General features: G+C 49.3%; 1 protein-coding gene across 1 annotated transcript; it reads left to right on the top strand.

Moving 5' to 3' along the window:
* Positions 1–4,520: 4,520 nt before the first annotated feature.
* On the top strand, positions 4,521–5,822 carry FOXB2 (forkhead box B2). Its single transcript, XM_046663988.1, has one exon. The coding sequence runs from the start codon at positions 4,521–4,523 to the stop codon at positions 5,820–5,822; it is 1,302 nt and encodes a 433-aa protein (XP_046519944.1).
* The last annotated feature ends 14,296 nt before the right edge of the window (positions 5,823–20,118 follow it).

Below are 20,118 nucleotides of genomic sequence, written 5' to 3'. Positions count from 1 at the left end.
GGATCATAGCCTCGAACCTCAGCTCCTTGGAGCACGGGGCCTTCGAAGGTGCAGTTCTGACTCCTGCATATTTCCGGGGAAGAAAATAAAGCCCAAAGAGAGGAAACGACGCCTCCAGGGTCATCCAGCCGGTGGTGCCAGGGCTGGGGCTGGAAAGCATGTGTCCGGGATCCAAGGTTGTACTTCTGCAACCATCTTCAAGCCCAAATTAGGGAGTGTGGCTGGGAAAGATATGGGAGGAAGAGTCAGCTGGGGTCAGGCGAGAGGCCGGATGGGGTGACGGTGAAGGCGTCTGGGAGAATCCCAACCGTAATTAACCGAGGCAACCTTCCACACGTCCGAGGTCAGTGGGTAAAGAGAGAACCCATGAAAATCGAGATGTGCGCAGTAACCCTTTATCTTCTTCCTAGTCCTGCACGTCGTCCTAGCCCGGTCGGTGACCCGCGCTCCTCCTCACTCTGGGCACAGCTGTCCGCGGAAGTTATGGGACGGCCTGGCCTAGATCCAGGCTAAGGAGTGTGTGGGACCTTCCGGGGGCTGTGGGGATAAAGGAGAGAGAATGAATAAATAGCTTCTCCGAAAGTTCCACATCTTATTCTGGCAAATTTTTACTCCCCTCCATAGAGCCAATTAAACGCAATAAAACCTTGCATGGAACCCCTATTCCTAGCAAAGCGTAGCCAACAATTGCCTAAGGGGTAAACCAAATACGCCTGAGATAATTACACTAAGCCCGGGGCAATGATTTGCCTGCCAGCGTCCTCAGCGCCAGCCAATATTTGGATAGTGTAGTGGTTGTTTTGGTTTTTTTTTTTTTTTAATTGCACGAGGAAACTTGAAACCGACTGCTTGGTGCCAGGGTGGGTTACATGATCTGTTTTTTTTGAACGGGGGTCTGCAGGCAGCTGGAGCGCCCGCGTACCGGCCCCCGCCGGTGCTGCTGCGCGCCTGCAAAACTTGCCGGAATTAAATCAACCTCGGGGGAAGGAGGGAGAGAGAGAGCGCGCACCCCCCACGGTGGCCCAAGCTCGGCTGCCAGGCCCCCGCGCCACGCCGGGAATCCCCCAGAATACTCTGCGGCGGCGGCGGCGGCGGCGGCAGCCGGCCCCTCTCCAAAAGGGACACGCGGCCGGCGCACTGGGTCTGCGCTCTCCGCTGCGACGGCGGCGTGGGCTGGCTGAGGCTTCCAGTGTCCGGGAGCACTTTCGATCCGCGACAAGTCCACCTGGAATGCGAAGGCGTGAGGCTTGGGGCGCTTGGGTCGACCTTCGCGGCTCTGTGTTGGTCCAAGTTGTGCGGGGCCGCTCAGCCAGCTGAACGCGGTTGCCTCGCCCAGGCCGAAAGCACCGAGCCCGAGGTGGTGGCGGCGCGTCTGTGGGCTGTAACGGGCTTCCCCGGTGAGAGTCCAGCTCACAGCCTTAGAGTTCAAGCGCTGCGCGTAAAGCTTGCCAGGCGCGCCCTCGAAGGGCCCCTCCCCTCGCCTTGTCCCCAGACGCCGCGGAGCCCGCTTGCCCGACGGGAATGAGCTGCTCCCAAAGAGGAAGCGCTGCTTTTCCGGGAGCCGGCGAAAAAGATACTCTCGCAAGGCGTCAAGGAGATGCTTTCGCCCGCGCTGCGTGCAGGACCGGGGCCGCAGGGAGCCTTTGAGCGCTCCGCACGCCGAGCTCTCACCAGCAGCCTTTCGGCTGCTCCTGGGCCTGGATAGGGCTGTTCTCGCACCACATCGGTCAAGGGAGAAGGGAACCCCCGGCCCCAGCGGGCTCTAGCTGTCACTGTAACTGTGGGCGTCCTCGGAATTCCTCCATGGCTGCGCGAGGCCAGGAGGCCGTCTGCTGCTCGGCTCCTTAAACTGCCTCAGCAGACCAAAAATCCCGTAGAAACTTCATTGGTGGAAGGAAAGTTCCTAGCATGGAGTGACAGCGAAAGCATCCTCCTCTGAAAGGGTCTCCTTTTCTTAGGACGGGCGAAGAGGCTGCCCTTTCCCCTGGGGGCCTTTTTGCACGCTTCACCTTAACTCCTGCTCTAAAACGTCTGCTGGCCCAGGACAAACTGGCCAAACAGCACTAGCCAGAAATCTAGCTCCCGACTAAAGCTGAAAATCACGAATCTGCCCCGCTCCCCGCACTCCTACCACCAGAGGAAGCAGCCCGACGGGCACAGCCCCTCTCGTGGTCCTCCCTTCGGGCTGCTCAGCAAACGTCGGAAGCTAAAACCCTCGACCTGGTGTTGCCAAGGTTGGAGGGCAAAAGGCAGTCTCCCAAGTAGTCTGGGCCCACAGCCTTCTGCCTTCTGGGTTTAGAAGAAATTAAAAACCGAGTGAGCCACAGTCCCCAAGTGCTGTCTTCTCCTCAAATCGCAGGACTGGAAGGGCCCTGTGAAATTTCCAGTTTCAGACATCTCATTTTACAAATAATGAAACTGAGGCCCAGAGACAGGAAGAGAGTATATATTTTCTAAACTTTTCTTTTCCTTTCAGCCTAAAGACAAAGGCAGCCAAAACCAGAATATAACTTCGGGTTCCCCCGGCAGTCAATTGGGATTCGCTGCTGGGTGTGCTGATGAGGGCAGAGAAGGAGCCTGCTTCCCAGACTGCAGCAAGCACAGGGACCTCAGCTCTGCAGCTCATCACCTTTCTCGCAGGTCACATCAGAGCCCTATGGTCATCATTTGGACCTCCTATTTAATTTTAATTATCTCCCTTTGCCCGAGAATAGCAAAGACTTCGTTCCGATTCACCCAGGTAATGGGACCTCTGAGCTCCCAACTCTTCCTTCTGGCCCCAGATCAGACGTCACCATCCGAGAGAAATGCCTCACCCTGTCCCATCCACCCGCTCCTGACCAGTGCGGTGGAGCCTCCATCCACCAGGCCCTTAGTATCTACGCTAATTTTCTGGTTACTGTCAGTCTCTCCCTCTAGACCGCGGTCCTGGAGCGCAGAGACCTGTCTGGTGCCTCCGTGTTCCTGGGGCTGACCACTGGGCCAGATATACAGTTGGCGCTCAAAGAAATTGAGATGAAGGTGGCATTTGAAGAAAACGCCCCTGGCTCTCTTCCCCTTTTCTCTCCAACCCTCCGGGCATTGGGATTTCTTGCAGAGGAGGCCTTGAGACCACGGTGCTCCGAACTTGGCCCAGAGTGGCTAGTACAGGAGAAAGGTGGTGTACGGAGAGAGAAGCTCAGAGCGGGTAGGTGGGAAGAGGAAGGAGTGAAAGAGCAGGGACAGGCAGAAGATGCAGGAGAGCAGCGAGAAAGCAGTGTCCTCTGCCTTGCGTCGCGACCTGGGTGGGGTGCAGCGGCGGGGACCGCACCGGGCGCTGCGTCCCTCCCTGCGAACAGCCCGCGCATCCCGCCCCACTCGGCCGCGGCTGGGGGCTGCCGCGCGGGTGGTGAATGCTGGGGGTGGGGGCGCCCGAACCCAGGTGGAGGAGGGGGCGGGGGCGAGGCTCAGCGCCTTCTCGCCCCTTCCGCAGCTAGAGACGCGGCGGCGGCGGAGTCCCTCAGTCTCGGTCATGTGATAGTCTCGAAGCGCGAGCTGCGGGGGTCTCGGCGTCTCGGGGACCATTACAAAACGCAGCCAGGAGAGCGCGTCGCTGCCACAGCCGCCGCCGCCGCCTCTCCAGCTCAAGACGGGCCCGAGAGAGCGGCGGCAGCTGCGGCGCGGACGGCTGAGCCGGCCCCGGCCAACCTCGCATCCTCCCGGCATTCGCAGACGCCCCTTCGGCCGGCGGCTTGCGCCCCCCGGTCCGGAGCCCCCGGCCCGGAGCCCCCGCCCCTCCGCAGAACCCGCGGGCGCCGCTGCTGCAGAACCACCAAACTTTTCCCCCAAGCGATCGCCTACAGCTCCAACCCCGGCCCCGCTGCGAGCCGCCGGAGAAGAGGGAGACGCAGGCTGCCGGGAGCGAGCTTCCCTTCCCCTTACCTCACCTCTCCCTTCCAGGAAAACAAGAACTCCAGAGCGACTTGAGGGGCCGTTCAGGGCGCAGCGCTCAGGTCTCTGTAAGTCCCGCAGTCCCCAGCCTCCGGGACATCGAGTGCCAACTTGGATTTAAAGGGCCCGAGAACTGACTGTCCACTCCTACCTCCCAGCCCGCTTGGCCTGCGCTTCCCTGGGACCGAGAAAAAGCAAAGAGGAGGCCAGAAGGGAACGCGGCCCCTCTCCACTCCTCGTCCGCCAGCTCCGGCGCGCAGTCTCTGCCCACCCGCGGGAAGACGCCGAGAGGGTGGCGGTGAAGCTGGCGCGCCCCGCTTGCGACTGTGCGCGCCGGTCGGGGACCGTCGGGGCCAGAAATTACGAGCGTCAGAGAGTTAAGTTGGCCCAAGAGGCTAATCGCGGAGACCCTGGCCAACTGAGAGAAGCACGGAGAAAAGCGGCGAGAGGGTCTAGGGGGAGAGGAGGTGGGGTGGCGGGGCTGGGTGGGCGAAGTCGGGGTTAGTGGAGACAGCCAGGCCCTGGGAGCCGGGTGCGGAGCGGCGCCGCCGTCCACTGTGGGCCGGAGGGCGGTAGAGGTGCCGGGGGCGATGCCGCGGCCGGGGAAGAGTTCGTACAGCGACCAGAAGCCGCCCTACTCGTACATCTCTCTGACCGCCATGGCCATCCAGCACTCGGCCGAGAAGATGCTGCCGCTGAGCGACATCTACAAGTTCATCATGGAGCGCTTCCCCTACTACCGCGAGCACACGCAGCGTTGGCAGAACAGCCTGCGCCACAACCTCTCCTTCAACGACTGCTTCATCAAGATCCCGCGGCGGCCCGACCAGCCCGGCAAGGGCAGCTTCTGGGCGCTGCATCCCGACTGCGGCGACATGTTCGAGAACGGCAGCTTCCTGCGGCGCCGCAAGCGTTTCAAGGTGCTGCGCGCTGACCACACTCACCTGCACGCGGGAAGCACCAAGGGCGCGCCGGGCGCGGGGCCCGGAGGGCATCTGCACCCCCACCACCCTCACCACCCGCACCACCACCACCATCACCATCACGCTGCCGCGCACCACCACCATCACCACCACCCGCCCCAGCCGCCCCCGCCCCCGCCCCCGCCACCGCCGCACATGGTGCATTATTTCCACCAGCAGCCGCCTCCGGCTCCGCAGCCGCCGCCGCACCTCCCGTCGCAGCCCCCGCAGCCGCCGCCCCAGCAGTCGCAGCCTCAGCAGCCGTCTCACGCCGGCAAGATGCAGGAGGCGGCGGCCGTGGCGGCGGCGGCGGCGGCAGCGGCGGCGGCGGCGGTGGGCAGCGTGGGGCGCCTGTCGCAGTTCCCGCCCTACGGGCTGGGCTCGGCCGCCGCCGCTGCCGCCGCCGCCGCTGCGTCCTCGTCGGGCTTCAAGCACCCGTTCGCCATCGAGAACATCATCGGCCGGGACTACAAGGGCGTGCTGCAGGCCGGCGGGCTGCCCTTGGCGTCCGTCATGCACCATCTGGGTTATCCTGTGCCAGGCCAGCTAGGCAACGTTGTCAGCTCCGTGTGGCCGCACGTCGGCGTCATGGATTCGGTGGCCGCGGCTGCCGCTGCCGCCGCTGCCGCGGGGGTCCCAGTGGGCCCGGAGTACGGGGCCTTCGGGGTGCCGGTCAAGGCCCTGTGCCATTCGGCAAGCCAGAGCTTGCCTGCGGTGCCGGTGCCCATCAAGCCCACTCCAGCGCTGCCGCCGGTGACCGCGCTGCCGCCGACGCTCGCTGTCCCCGGGGCCGCACCGCAGCCGCCGGCGCCGTCCACCGTGTGCCCGGCGGTCTCGGCCTCGCCGGCCGCCTCCCTGCTGGAGCCCACGGCCCCGAGTGCGGCCCAGAGCAAGGGCGGCTCCTTGCACTCGGTGCTGGTGCACTCCTAGAGTCCCCAGAGGGCTGGGGGTGACAAACGCATGAGAGACGCCTGGCCCGGGAGGGCCGGAACCGGAGAGGGTGCTCTGACGGGGCGGGGCAGGGTTGGCCAGCCCCAGCCTTTGCGCGAAAGGACCTTATTTAAACAGACAACCCTGAAAGTGGATTCTCCAGTGGTCTGAATAAATATAACACTTCTGGTGTCCGTGTTTATACTATGTTGTACAATCACATGAATGAAAGCCAATTTTCAGGTAAGAGTTTCTATTGTAATTAATATTATGAATCAATAAGTTATGGGGGGAGGGAGCGACGGAGGTTGGGGAAACCTCATTTGCCGGCAAATTGGAAATGGATTTCGACCCTAATCCCTGAGAGCACAAGGTGGTGGAGCTAACTTCCCCGGGAGAAACCCAGCAGAGTGACCCCGAAACAGACCTGGGCCACCAAGTTTCTCTCCGCTGTCTCGTCCGCGGGCAGTCGCCTCTCATGAACATTCAAGACAAAACTGCTGTTCACTGAGGAAATCTCGTTTTATTTAAGAAGGAAAAGAGGGAGAGTTTGTTGCCGTTATTTTCTTGGTTGGTTAAATGGGCGAGGACACGGTATCCTGAATGACCGCCGCTTTTGGGGGGCAGTGGGAACCCCACGAAGGATCTTGGGAAGCAGTTAAGTTTCTTGGCTCTGACTCGGGGGTCGAGAAGGATAGCAGGAACAGCTAAAGCAATTAGTTTGCGCAAAAGAGAATGGCAGCAGCTTAAAGAGCAAAGCCCCAGATTCCAAAAGTAAAGTTCGGGAAACACAACCAAAGAGAGTGGATGAAGGTGACTTTCCTCCAGCACTTCGTTTGTGCATCAATCGGATGAGACCATTAAGGAGCCCCCAAAATAAAGTGAATTCCCACGATTGATCCATTCCATCTGGGATTTTAAAACAAATCGCTTGAATCACGGGATTTTGTTCCCCTAACTCATGAACGCGGGAAAAGCCTACTACATCACCCGACAGTATTGCTCTCAACGCTTCCTGGAGTGTTTCGTGGCCGGTGCCTTCCAGCCTCCTCGGGACCGATGCGCCAGGACGACCCGGGCACCTGTGCGCGCTGCGGTCGATTTGGTATTCCGTGGGCCCTTTTGAATTCTTCAGTTTCAGTTCGTGAATGGAAAAGAAACTTGCCTCGCGGCTGTTGCTCCTTCCCCCTTCAGGAACCCCAGGAATAGCACTTTACTCCAACAAACTTTGGGGAACGAAGGGGGGCGGTTGGGAGGAGGCGGCTGCCCTTTGTCACCTCTGGCTCGTGTTGGCGCCGCGTTCGGGTTGTGACTTTGTGACAAGTTCTTGTCTGCCAGTGTTGTACGCGGTGTTCTCCATTAAAGCTTCTCTCTGGATCTGCCGGTGCCCGTGTGAAGGTGTTTGCCTTCTCAGGAGACGGGGCCGCGGTCTGAGTGCCCACTGGGCGGTCAGGGGACTTCGCAAATCCTCCCCCTCCCCTTTATTTCTTAACTTCAAAACTTTAAAGGAGTGAGTTCACAGGAGAGCCGCCAGCAGGGCCAGGTCCCTCCTTTGCTCCTTTTATCATTTGGCGCAATTGTCTCCTATTCTACCTGCTCTATAGTCCAGCTCGGTGCTGGAGACTGAACTTGCAAAAACCAGCCACCGTGAATTTTTTCTGTTCCTACCTGAGGTTTATTTCAATATAACGTCACCATCACCGCCACCTAACACCCTTTGCCCTTTTCTGAGCGCCTCGAGGGCGGGCCACGGCCGGGGACCCAGTGCCATTGGGTGGGTGCCCGCCAGCTCCCCCTTTAGCCTGTGGGGCGGGCCCGGGGTGGGGACGCTGCCGCTGCCGCCTCGGCTGTATTAACGAGGAGCGCGGCCCCGCCACGGCGGCCTGGGGGACTTGTTGCATGCGGGCGCCGGGCCACATCCTCGGCGAGCAAGGCCTCGGGGGCGGCGGCAGCCTGGGGCCCGGAGCCGCAGGGCGCTGGGCCCGCGAGAGCCGGCGGCTCCGCAGCCCGCGCTCCCCGGAGCTCCTGCGGGCTGCAGCCGCTGCGGATGCTGCGCCGGGAGAGGGCGAGGCGGCCCGCCCGTTGGCAGGACCCCGCTGGGGCCAGGGAAGCCGTGGCCGGGCCTCTGCTCTCCATCCTCCAGCAGGGTTCCATCTTGAACCAGCTTGCTTCTGCCCAGCCTCGCGAAAGAAAGCCTCCTCTAACCTTTCATTAGAAGAAAATAAAGGGGCAACACGATGACCTGTGCATAGTCACGACACTGGGGGGATTTTGGTTTCATCTTAAAAATAGGTGTTTCCACGCATCCCTTATTTACAACTCCCATCGCAGCGTGCAGCGAAGTTTTGGCCTCGCTGGGGAGACTCGTCTCAGTTTAGGTCGCTGACCCCTTGGAGGCTCAAACAAATCTTTCATCCCGTTCTTTCAACTTGGGACTCTGCAAGGTGTCCTGCAGGGTTTTTCTCCACACTAGTCTGAGGCTGCTGAAAGAGAGACGAGGGGAGACACTGAATGGGGGTCACACATTTCATTTCGGGGGACTTGGGAGTTTGGCGTCTTGGTACACCTCTGGGTGAATTGGTGCCTGGAAGTCCGGGGTTGGGGGGGGGGGAGGGTAGGCAGGGGGAGAGAGCGAGTCACTCGCCCAAAGGAGGGGTTGCTGGATCCCAGAGCTTTCTTCAAAAGAACATCTCGTCTTCCTTCTCCACCTGCCGGAAAGGGCCAGAGTGCTATTTAGCGGTGCCCACGGTCCCATTTCCGGGAAAGGGGTGCAGCCCAAAGTGACGTTTGGCGCTCAGAGGGCTGGCCTAAGTGACAGCCCCTCCTGAGGAGAGAAGAGCCTGTGGGCCACCGCAGCGGTTGAGAATAATTGACTCTCAGTGTTTTCCCAGACCCTCTTAGCGCCCAGCCCCATACCCGCACACCCCGGAGGACCCCCTCCTACCTCTGTTGGGAAAACACGGTTGTTTTGATTTGTTTTTACCGTAAGGAGAAAGAGAAATGAGAAGGGAAGGCAAAGTGAGCTGAGAGATGATTCTACTCAAGTAGAATCTACTCATCCAGTAGGAGACCCCGGTACCCAAAGGAAGCTATGTGGCATTGAGACTGGAGAACATGGGAATTTATGTAAGTAAACAAGGTGGGAGGAGCTTTCCACCACAGCTCTGGTCCCAAGGGAGGTCCCAACTAAAGCCCTAGACACCACTCTGAAGACCCCTCTTAACTAAGATGGGATCTGGAGTCTAATGTAACAGTGTTGTGAGGGGCGTCAGCCCAAGTGACCACTGCCCCACTGCCAAGCCAGGAAGCTGGCAGGATTAATGTTGGCAGAACTCCTGGATACCAGGACTGGGAGGTCCCCAGGCCCTGACTCACTGCTCCTCACCAGAATCAGATTTGCACACCCATATGCCAAAAATCACCCACCCAAAGACACTGGAGCCAGACTCAGTGCTTATTTTAAATATGTTAATGGGAGTCAAGCCATTACAAAAGTATTGTCCTGGTAATAATCGAAGTATATAGAGAACCACTAAAGCTAATAAGAACAATAAACTGATGGTAATATTTTGATAATCCTCTCACCTGAGTACGTGATCTCATACGATCTTACAGGTATTCTTTCTCTAGCTACATCTTGGGATAGAGAGAAAGTAAGTTCTGGACAGAAGTGAGGTGGAAGTAAAGGCATTTATAAATTTATGACCATCTCAGTTCACAAATTTACTAAAGTCACTCTTGGCCTGCTAAGGACTGGTGGAGATAACATGAAATTATGCTCCTGGTTTCCAGGATGATAGAAAAGACTGTAGTTGCTCAGCCTGTATCCCACTTAACTGAAAACACAGAACACTGAGAAAGATGAGGAGAAGCAAGGAGGAGAGAGAACGGTCTTGGTGTAGATGTCCTTACAATAAAGGTAGAAGGAAAACAACCTGGAATGATCTGTTTGATTATATTTCCTTGGGAAGCTGAGATGAGAGCTAAGGACTAAGGGAGGACGAAGCTAGTTTAGCTGTGGTTCCTAGAAGAACAGGCCTTCCTGTAAAGGCCAGAATTGGCACAGTTGGCATCTGGCACTTAGGAAGCCTGTCAGTCAGGCTGGCTTGTGGTCAATTATCTCCCTAAGTAGACTGGCATTAGTCCAGCCAGGGAGGAGGGCTGGTTGCATCCATAGGAATCAGAGCCAGTGAGCTGGAAGTGGCATGCTGAACTCCAAGCATCTTTGCATTGGGGAGTTTGGAAGGCTGATCAACACATCTCCTGGGACTCAAAGGTGACATTTGCCTGCTTGGCACTAGTACAGAGTCTGGAAGAGTATGGAAATAGAATGCCTTAGGAGAAAAAGCATTGATCATAAAAACCGTTGATTCCCCTAAATTTCAATCACCAAGAAAATGGCCATTTCTGAAATGCACAAAATTATACAAAGATCCTTGTAAATGGTGGTGGGATTTTCCTCCTCCGTTGGATAAGAATTCTCATTCTTCACTGCGAAATGGGCAGAAAGGATAGTTCAGGGGCATGTTCAGGCTTGGATATGTGGCAAGGGTTTGAAGCGGTATTGGTGTTAATCGAACTGTGTGTATGTGATTCTATGTGAGTGTGTGGGGGCAAGACGGAGATGGCACTGAAAAGAAGAAACTGAAGAAATGGCATCAAGGGCTGGTGATAACTTCTTTGGTGGAAAGGCAGAGTGGGGATCCAAGTGGAGGTGGGAAGTTCTTAAATTCCAGAGGACAAAACAATTTCTTCAAGCCCAACGTTCTCATTTTGCTCATTGAAAGTATTTTCATTAACTTTATCTTTCAAAGCTGAAACGCTACCTTATGCCCTTTGGGGGAGATTGAAGAGATCTGCTTGGGACTTGAATTCAGTCTTAAACCATTGTTTAAATGGTATGAGTTTGGCAAGACTCCAGATGTACTCTGTCCCAAGCACTTTTCCCTCTTAACTATCCCCTGTGTATTTTAAGGAAAATTCAAGCCACATGTTGCTCTTTCCCCTTTGCATCCAAATGTAGTTTTATTGAATTCTAGCGTGGTCCATGAAATTCAAATTCTGAGTTTTAAGCCATAATATATTCATATGATCTACATTCAGTCACATGATATGCACATATATCATTAAGCAGAAAATAAAGCATCTGAGAACTGTAGTTGTATTATTATACTAACATTTCTGAAGACGGAGGGCCATGCTGAGAATGCCATATTAAAAAGGATTTTATAAAATTATCCAAAAATTCAAAAAAGTTAACAGTGACTCATGAAGATATTTTTAAAAGAATATTGTTAAATGTATATTTTGGTTATGTTTAGTTTGATCCAAATAGTTCTTTTCTGCCACAAAGAACAGGTCTTTTGTGTGCACAAGACACCCAAGATTTGCCTGTAAGTCACAGATCTCATTATTGCAGCATCATTTAAAAAATGCATTCAAATACGCTTTCCCATCTGAGCCACTTCCAGTCCTGTCAGCACCTTCACGGACAGCGTGTTTTTACTGTTACTGCGGATGGATGCTTAGCAAGAGAGGAGCTGGAGAGCTGTAGTCCAGGCCCAGCTGAGCTAGATTCATTCCAGAAAGAATTCACAACATCGAAACACACAGACGGGAAAAGGAAGGAAGGAGAGAAGGAAGCAAGGAGGGAAGGAGGGAGCAAAGAAGGAGAGGGGGAGGTAAGAAAGGAAGGAAAAAGAGACAGGCAGATGTGTGCATCTAATACTGACAAAGCCAAAATTTTTTTAAATTATAATTTTCTAACCTAATATTGCTTTGGTTTTCTCTCAGGAAATTGTAGATCAATTTTTTCAATGTATGTGACTATATCTGTAGCAATACTTATTCAAAGTAATCTTGCTTTAAAAACAATACTCCTCTTAAAAATGTTTCTTAGCTAAAGAGGACAGAGCATTGTACAACTGACAGCTTCATTAAGTCCGTAAAAAGATGAGGCTTTAGTCTGCCTAATAATTCATCCCAGGTGAGGATTTTGTGACACTAACTCTGTTGCAATTTATTTTATAGGGATTAACCTAAATCCCCATAGGGAAATGTTTAAATAAATGATGCTATTTGCATACTATGGAATATAATGCAGCCATTACAAATAATGCTTATGAAATTTTACTCATATAGAAAATATTTATGAAATTCTATTGAGGGAATAATATCAACACTCTAATGTACATTGAAAATGAACTAGAAGAAACTACACCAAATGTTAACAGTGCTCCCTTTAGATTGGTGAAATCAGAAGTCATTTTATTTTCTTGTTTTCCACATGTTCTAGATTATTTTAGGTCATCTATATACACCAGTTGTGTTTTACTCTTATAACCAGGGAAAGGATTACTCAAAAATCTATCCAGTCAGTCTAACTGGCATTTCAACAAAATATGAATAATTATTTTTAAGGGTAGTATCTTAAGTAGGGGGAGGAGAGAAGAACTAGCTGATTGAAATATACATTAGAAGCAAAGAGCTACAAAGATAGATGGAACCGCATACACCTTGCTGTCCTCCTACTGTGCCTTTGACAAGAGCCCCTTTGCAGCTGACACTTCTGGCAGGAAGAAAAGGAGGCTGTCACTTTAAGCTTTGACTCTTGGGGAATTTTCTGAGAATCGCTATCCCATGAAGCTGGAATGGGAAAATATGAAGGGGTTAAAATTACAAAGGAGGTTTGCTAAAGAATAAATCTCACATTCTTTTACTACCTTTCCTACTAGCTTCCTTTCTCCTCATCTTTTGCATTTCATGTATTTTTGTAGTAGCCTGGATCCCTTTTTGAAACTAGGCAGATAATGAACATGAAATAAATGCATTCTACATGCTTAGGCATTTCCTTCCAAATGAAAAATAATATGCAGTTTTTCAAAATAGTAATATAATTTTTCTTTTTCCTAGTTGGCAAATCTTTTTTGTGTAGTGACAACGGTTTCAAGGGGAAAGTTTTCGATACTATTTACACTAGTTTGAATAAGCCTGTATTGTAGCTTGCCTATCTACACTTAAATAGCTTATTGTCAGAAAAATGCAAAAGCGTGTAACTATCCAGAAGATGCATGTTTTCAGAAGATTCAACATGTCTCGACTTTTATGCTAGAAGCCTAATATCCTCCCAAAATGGCCCCAGGTCACTGAGATTTGAGTTTTTAAATAAGTTGCACTGAATAACTAAAATTGTTGAAATTATAAGACTGCATTTTTAATCCAAGAGAACGAAGGAACCCAAGTAGAATCAAATACATCCTGCTTTACCAGCTTGGAGAACAAAATAAGACCCTATTTCTTTGATACACAAAAAAATTTGAACCCTCATCCCAGTTACCACTGCAAAATTTCTTCTCCTCTTCCCTGCCAGGGGAGCCCAGGCTGGCTCCTGCCTTACAAAGAAAAAGTGAAAAGTCTAACCTGTCTGCTAACATTGCTTCTCAAACTTTAGATGCACATGGGTCATCAGGAAAGGTTTTCAAAACAGTGTGCTGGGCCCCACTCCTAAAGATTCTGATTCAGCAGGTATGAAGAGGAGCCTGGAATTGTGCATTTCTAACCAGCTCCCAGGGATGCTGATGTTGGCCGGACCCCAAATCACATTTCCAGAAGTTCTGTGCTACAAGAGATTCCTTTTAGTCAGTTTGTCTCAGCTGTAGCCATCTCAGTCCATCAGAGATAGCCAAATAACTCCGAACATCACAGAAAAGACGTTAAGATTTCTATCCCTTTTCTCTCAAAAACTCATTGGTGTCTATCAAATCTACCCATCCCTTTCCCAGCGACCTTTGAATACTATATAAATGCACAAAGGAGGCATAGAAAAACTCCATATGCCTCCAGAATTGGAGCATTCCCCATTGTATGTCACATGAAGACATAGAAAAGTCAGGTTGGAAAGCAAGCGTCTTATTTCATCAACAAGGCAACTGAGACATGAACTGCTTGAAAAGGAAATTAATCAAAACTAGACCTAGAAGTCAGTTCACTCTTGCTTCCATTCCCCTCTTTACATCATAAGCCAACTCCATCACAAAAGTACTTTAACCAATGGCATTAAGGAGCTACTGTGTTACTTCACTTCCTTCCTTAATGTAGTGTAATTATGTTCGCATACCATGCTTTATTCATTATATTGAGGGATTTTTATATCTACTATTTTATGTAGAGGGAATAGGTTTGTTCAGAGTTTATATATACCCAGGCTCAGATCCACAACTTGGACGATGGGGTTCACACAGACATTCAAATGATGCATCATCTCAGCGACCTCACACTTTGCTGGAAAATGGAGCCATTCAGCCAAATATTTATGAGATATTTTGTTCTTCAGCACTGAGGCACTAAATGGTGTGCAGTTGAACAAAACAAATATTACCAGGATACTAGAGGAACGAGGGTCCCCTCTGATCTTTGAGAGTTCATGACATTTCCTATAGCCTCACCACGGACTGTGGCAGACTCCCGTCCCAGTCTCTCCGGGGAATTTTAGTGAGTGGCAAGGAAGGTGTAAGGTATGTTGCTCCCAGCTGTCTCTGACTTATAACTCAAGCTCCTACAGATTTGGTTCAACTTATGAATCATCTCACCATCCAAAGCATACTGCCCCTTTCTTTGTAAATACTCCAGACGTAAACCAGAGTGAGCAGCAAATGCCAACGCCTTGAAGATTTTATTTTACGTTACTTCAGAGTCACGGTCATAAACTGAAATTCAAATATTTATCATTTCTCCTTCTAGAAGTCCATCCAGCATCTTTCTACCAGGAATTTCTCCTTGGTTACCTTTCGCCATCCACTGCAGTCTTCCTACCATGTGCTTGGCCTTGACTCTCTTCTTTGACGAGTTGATCTCCCCTCTCCTCTCCAGCTGCTTTCTTTGCCCCTCAACCCACCTCACCTCAATTCCTGCTAACTCCTTATGAAGTGCACTTTAATTCTGTTTCTCTAACTCTTTCCAGACCTTAACAATGGGACCTCACCTTGTACAATGAAAGTGCTCTATCAAATTATTTTCCCAAATGAAGACAGCTCTTTTTATAAGAGGAATTAAGATGTTAGCTATTAAAATCACATTTTTAACCTAACTGTACACACATATCCATTCCACAGGAATTTATTCAATAATGTATTGCAGGACCTATGCCAGGTGCTGACGATACGACATGGTCCCTACTGTGCCAATTACTAAGCTATTGTCTCTCATCTCCAAACCTACCCTTTCCAACTCTGCTCTGAGATGCTGGGGCTGGAACTTTGCAAACCACATTTCTGCTTTGCCAACTGATGATAGATTGGGTCCTGGTAATATGGGGCTCAAGTGGGAGTTAGCAAGGATGGAAAAAGAAGGGATTTGCTTCTTCCTGTTTGTTCCCTCTGGGGCTTCCTTTCTGTTTGCACTTCCTGGGAGCATCAAGAAGGCAAAGTTTATCCTGCTGTTCCTTCCTACAGCAGCCACTAAATCTAGTTGGAAGTTTTTCCAACACTTGAAGAACCAGCCTCATCACGACCCATCTCAGAGACACCAGCACTAGTCAACAGGTTGCCTCCTGAGGTTCTGAAGTTTAGCTCCCTGGGGACCACCTCTAAGTTTCTAAGTGTTAATAATTCCAACTTCCCTGGAGTGGTAGTTGCTTCCTACAGTTGCTATGTCTGTGGCATCTTAGAGTTCTCTTTCTACCCTTTCAGTTATTAACATTCTTACACTTAGTTAACAATTTGTTATATTCAATTCTGTCTGTAAAAATAACTGGAGTGGTTTCTGTCTCCTGACTAGACTTTGATCTGATTTTTTGAAGGAAAAAATTGTCAAGTGCAGGGGAGTATGGAGGAGAACATTAAGGTTGAAAATTATAATATAAAACAATATGTATAGATGTAGATATGCTGTTAATAGATATCAACCAAGAAAAACATTTAAAGAAATTTCTTCACCTTTGCAAATAATAAAACGGATGCTTAAAGAAAACTGTTAAAGCATAACTTCATTGCAACACGGCTTTGAAAAGTTGCTTTGGTTTGCAGATAGGGTCTGCAATCTCAGCGTGATAGATCCAGTCCGGGAGCTAAGTCCCCAGGGTGAGGCTGCTCCAGACCGCACTCTTGGGGCTCCACCCTCCCAGAATCAAGGAACAAAAATGATCCAATTCTCCCTGGGAAGCTAGGAGACTAGGGAGCAAAGTGCTTAATTAAAAAAAGAAAAGAAAAAAACTCACCATTGGGAACAAACCAACTAATCAAGTAAGTTGAAGGTAAATAGGGTGTTTTTTGAAATTTCTGAATTTGACAGTTCTGCTTATGGATGTAATATGAGGATATTGAAATGTTTTAGCTGCTTAGAATAATGAAAGCTAGTATTTATTGAGCTTTCTTATTTAGCTTCTATGAGCTAACTGCTTTACATCCTAAATCTCATATAACCCCACAACAAATCTTTAATTCAGTGCTTCTATAATCCTCATCTTACAGACGAGAGAACTGAGACATAGGCTGTTTGAGGAACTTGTTCAAGTTTTGGGGCACTTTGCTTAACCAACCAAATAGCTAATGAAGGAGTTCAAGACAAATTTGAGCACTATGGGGTCCACGCAAGATTTGTTTTGATATCAGAGACCAAGTTGACACAGTACGTATTATTTTTTGCTTGATATGAATATTTGTGGAAACTTTTTCAAAGTTTCTCTATCTTTTTCGTCTTTGTATCTCCGCTGCCTAGTGTAATACCTGGCTCGTGGTAAGTTCTTAATAAAGATTTGTTGAAGAGAAAGAAGAATTTAGTTAATACATACCTCCATCCTGATTTACTGAATATTCAAATGTGTGGACTCGTTACCGAACCAGGTCCATTTTTGCCCATTGCCCAGAAAGCCAAACACTTAGATGATGAGATCACAGGAGAGAGAGGCTTTTAACCACAAGGCAGCCAAGTGAGGAAGTGGGAGAATGAGTCCCAAATCCACCTTCCCGAAAATGGGGGCTCAGGGACATTTATGGGGTAGGGGGCAAGGTGGGCTGAAGTGTGAAGATAGATGACTGGAGGTGAGGTAACTGATGATGTGCACAAGCATAGTCAGACTTCATGCCTCTTCATAGGACATGTGTTCATAAAATGGTGGCATTAGCATGATCTGAGGGTGGAGTTTTTAGACTCGACGTCGAAAGGTCACTTATTGGGCATCGGCATGGGCCCTGTTGATGGGTTGGTGGTCTCAACCAGCCTGAACTGGAGAAGGGAGTCCTAATTCCTGAAAAACAGCTCAAACACCCATTACCATGGTGAGCCAGGTGCCAGGGAGATGTTATCTATAGTAATCCGGTGGGAGACAGACAGCATATTGCCTAAGCAGCACGGTTAACAGTGGGCCAAGGGACAACTAAAAGCTGTAATCAGTAATTGTGAAAAAGAAAAAAACCTTTAGTTACTGGCTAATCATCAATGGCTAACTGTTTGCCAGTTTTAGACTGTCTGCCTAAATGGTTAAAAAAACAAACTTAGATAACCAAATCCTAGGTAGCTTAAATGGCTCAGAGAGAGAGAGAGAGAGAGATTCAGCTACTTTGCCAAGGTCATTTAGCTAGTTTGTGATGGAGCCAGGATTGGGTTTCACGGCAGTCAAACTCAGCCCAGCTCTCAGCCACAGTGTTGAGCTATTTTGAAGTCTCTGAACTTCTCTGTTTCTTAGTTTTTCACATCTGTAAGATTGGACAAATAATACTTACCTAATTAGCTTTAACTTAACCAATAAATAAAATCAAGTATGATGACAATCAAAATTGAAATTCATATTTTCAGAAACCTATTGAGAAATGTTTCTTAGTAATTGGAGACAGATTGAAAAACTCTCTTAAAAATTAATATGATTCGGTAAAGAAGGCCAACTGAAAAGAGGAAATTGTTTTGGACAATATTTAAAAAACTATATCCAGGCAATACTTCTTATAACTTTTCAAAGCTGTGTGATGATTTTAAAACTATATTTATAGAAACAATTTCCTGTCTTTAAAATTAATTTTGGTATTATATGATGTTTACTTAAAAGTAACTTTTCCTGGTTTCAAAAATATTAAAAGCATATTAAAAGAAATTGTAAAATGATTTGAACATTATTTAAAATGAAATTTTAGACTATATCATGACAGACCTTGAAATTGACTGTAATTGAAAGTTCCTGTGAAAATGTGGATTCACCCAAGATGATGAGTAACCCTGTGCCGTTTAAATCATAACTACTCTCAACAGCCCAGGCATATTTCTCTCTCTCTCTCCCTCCCACCTTTCTATACCCATCTATTGAATTTTGTCTTTCCTTCAAAATTCAGCTTAAAAGCCATCTCTTATGGTGCCTAATAGATTGTAGGAACACAATGTTTCCTTTCTATCTTTTTTCCAAGAATTTTTACCAATTTTCCTCCACCCTCCTCCATTCTCTGTTGTTAATCTTCCTTTCCTCATTCTTAGAGCGTGTTGGGAGATCCATGGCGCAGCATGCCTTGATTTGGACTGGGTGTGTCACTGGCTCTCCTGCCAAAAATAGCTGTAGAATAGTGTGGACTTCGCCTTTATAGAAATCTTCATATTCCTCACTGCAGGATGTTTTCCACACAGTATGGACTCAATAAGTGTGTGTGTGTGTGTGTTTGTGTGTGTGTGTGAGAGAGAGACAGAATTACCCTTTGCTGGTCTCCTTCAAAGCTGATTTCTAAAGACACAGGTAAATTCTTCTTTCTTGACTCCATTTCTATCTCCTGGTACCCATTTCATGTCCTGTAACTTGAAATTATGTGAGACTGATGGCCTCTATCCCATATTCTTGCAGCCATTGATAGCAGTAAATTTAAGACATTACAGGTGCTCCCATTGTAGATGGGCAACTTGCTCCACAGTAGCTTTAAACTGACCAGAAAGGGCATTTTAAAGTTCTAATCCCAAATATCTCACTATGACAAATTCTGGCCTTCATGAACATCATTCAAAGGGTGACATGGTGCAACGAGGAGAGCTTGAGCTTTGAACCCCATTTTGGAAATTTACCACCTCAAGCGCTTTAAAGATAATAATTGATTGAGTATTTAGAGTCAGATATTAATCCCCAAAACAAGTGAATGCAGTAGGTCCTAGTCCCAAATCCCGTCCCTATTTTACCGGTAAAAAAACTGAGAATCAGAGAGTCAACTTTCTCCCTGAGGTTGAAACTGGCAAACAGCTAGCCATTGATAATTAAGTAGCTGGTAACTAAAGGTTTTTTTCCCCCTTTTGCAATTACCAATTACAGCTTTTAGTTATTCTTCCTCCCACTCCCCCCCGACCCCCCACACACACACTGTTAACTATGCTGTTTAGGTGTTATGCCATCTGACTCCCAGTAGGTTCCTAAAGATAACATCTCCCTGGAGCCTGGGTCACCATGGTAATGGGGGTTTGAGCTGGAATTAGGACCCCCTGTCTAATTCAGGCCTGTTGAGACCACCAACCTATCAACTGGGCCTGCACAGATGCCCAATAATCGACCTTTTGACTTCAAGAGGCTAAAAACTCCACCCTCAGGTCATGCTAACACTGCCATTTTGTGAACACATGTCCTATGAAGAGGCATGAAGCTTGACTACGGTTGTGAAGATCATCAATGACCTCACCTCCGATCATCTATCTCCATACTTCAGACCACCTTGCCCCGTCCTCCATAAATATCCCTGAGCTCCCTTTTTCGGGGAGGTGGATTTGAGACTCATTCTCTTGCCTCCTCACTTGGCTGCACTGTGATTAAACTCTCCTTCTGCTGCAATCTCGCATCTCAGTGTTTGACCTTCTGGTTGACAGAGAAAGATAAACCTAGGTTCAGTAACAAGGTCACGGTTAATAATTGTGTCAGGATTGGAACTCAAGGCAATAAAACTCAAGCCCCAACTTTTAACTTTCATGTCATATTGCTTCATTAAGTTCCTTAGCCTCTCCATTTCTCAGTTTTCTCACCTTAAAAATCAAACAAATAGGGGCTGGCCCCATGGCCGAGTGGTTAAGTTCGCGCGCTCCGCTGCAGGCAGCCCCGTGTTTTGTTGGTTTGAATCCTGGGCACAGACATGGCACTGCTCATCAAACCACGCTGAGGCAGTGTCCCATATGCCACAACTAGAAGGACCCACAACGAAGAATATACAACTATGTACCAGGGGGCTTTGGGGAGAAAAAGGAAAAAAATAAAATCTTTAAAAAAAAATTAAACAAATAATTTCTACCTCATTGGGTGGTTGAAGCAGCAGCCCAACGAACATTAGCTTCCTTTCACCCGGAACTGTGGAAC

The sequence above is a fragment of the Equus quagga genome, chromosome 6, assembly GCF_021613505.1.
Source record: "Equus quagga isolate Etosha38 chromosome 6, UCLA_HA_Equagga_1.0, whole genome shotgun sequence".
Classification (NCBI taxonomy): Eukaryota; Metazoa; Chordata; class Mammalia; order Perissodactyla; family Equidae; genus Equus; species Equus quagga.
The sequence above is the reverse complement of the archived record's forward strand: the minus strand, read 5'-3'. Positions and strand labels throughout refer to the sequence as shown.

Coding starts and splice junctions, on each gene's coding strand:
- FOXB2 (XM_046663988.1), top strand. CDS start 4,521: ATGCCGCGGCCGGGGAAGAGTTCGTACAGCGACCAGAAGCCGCCCTAC.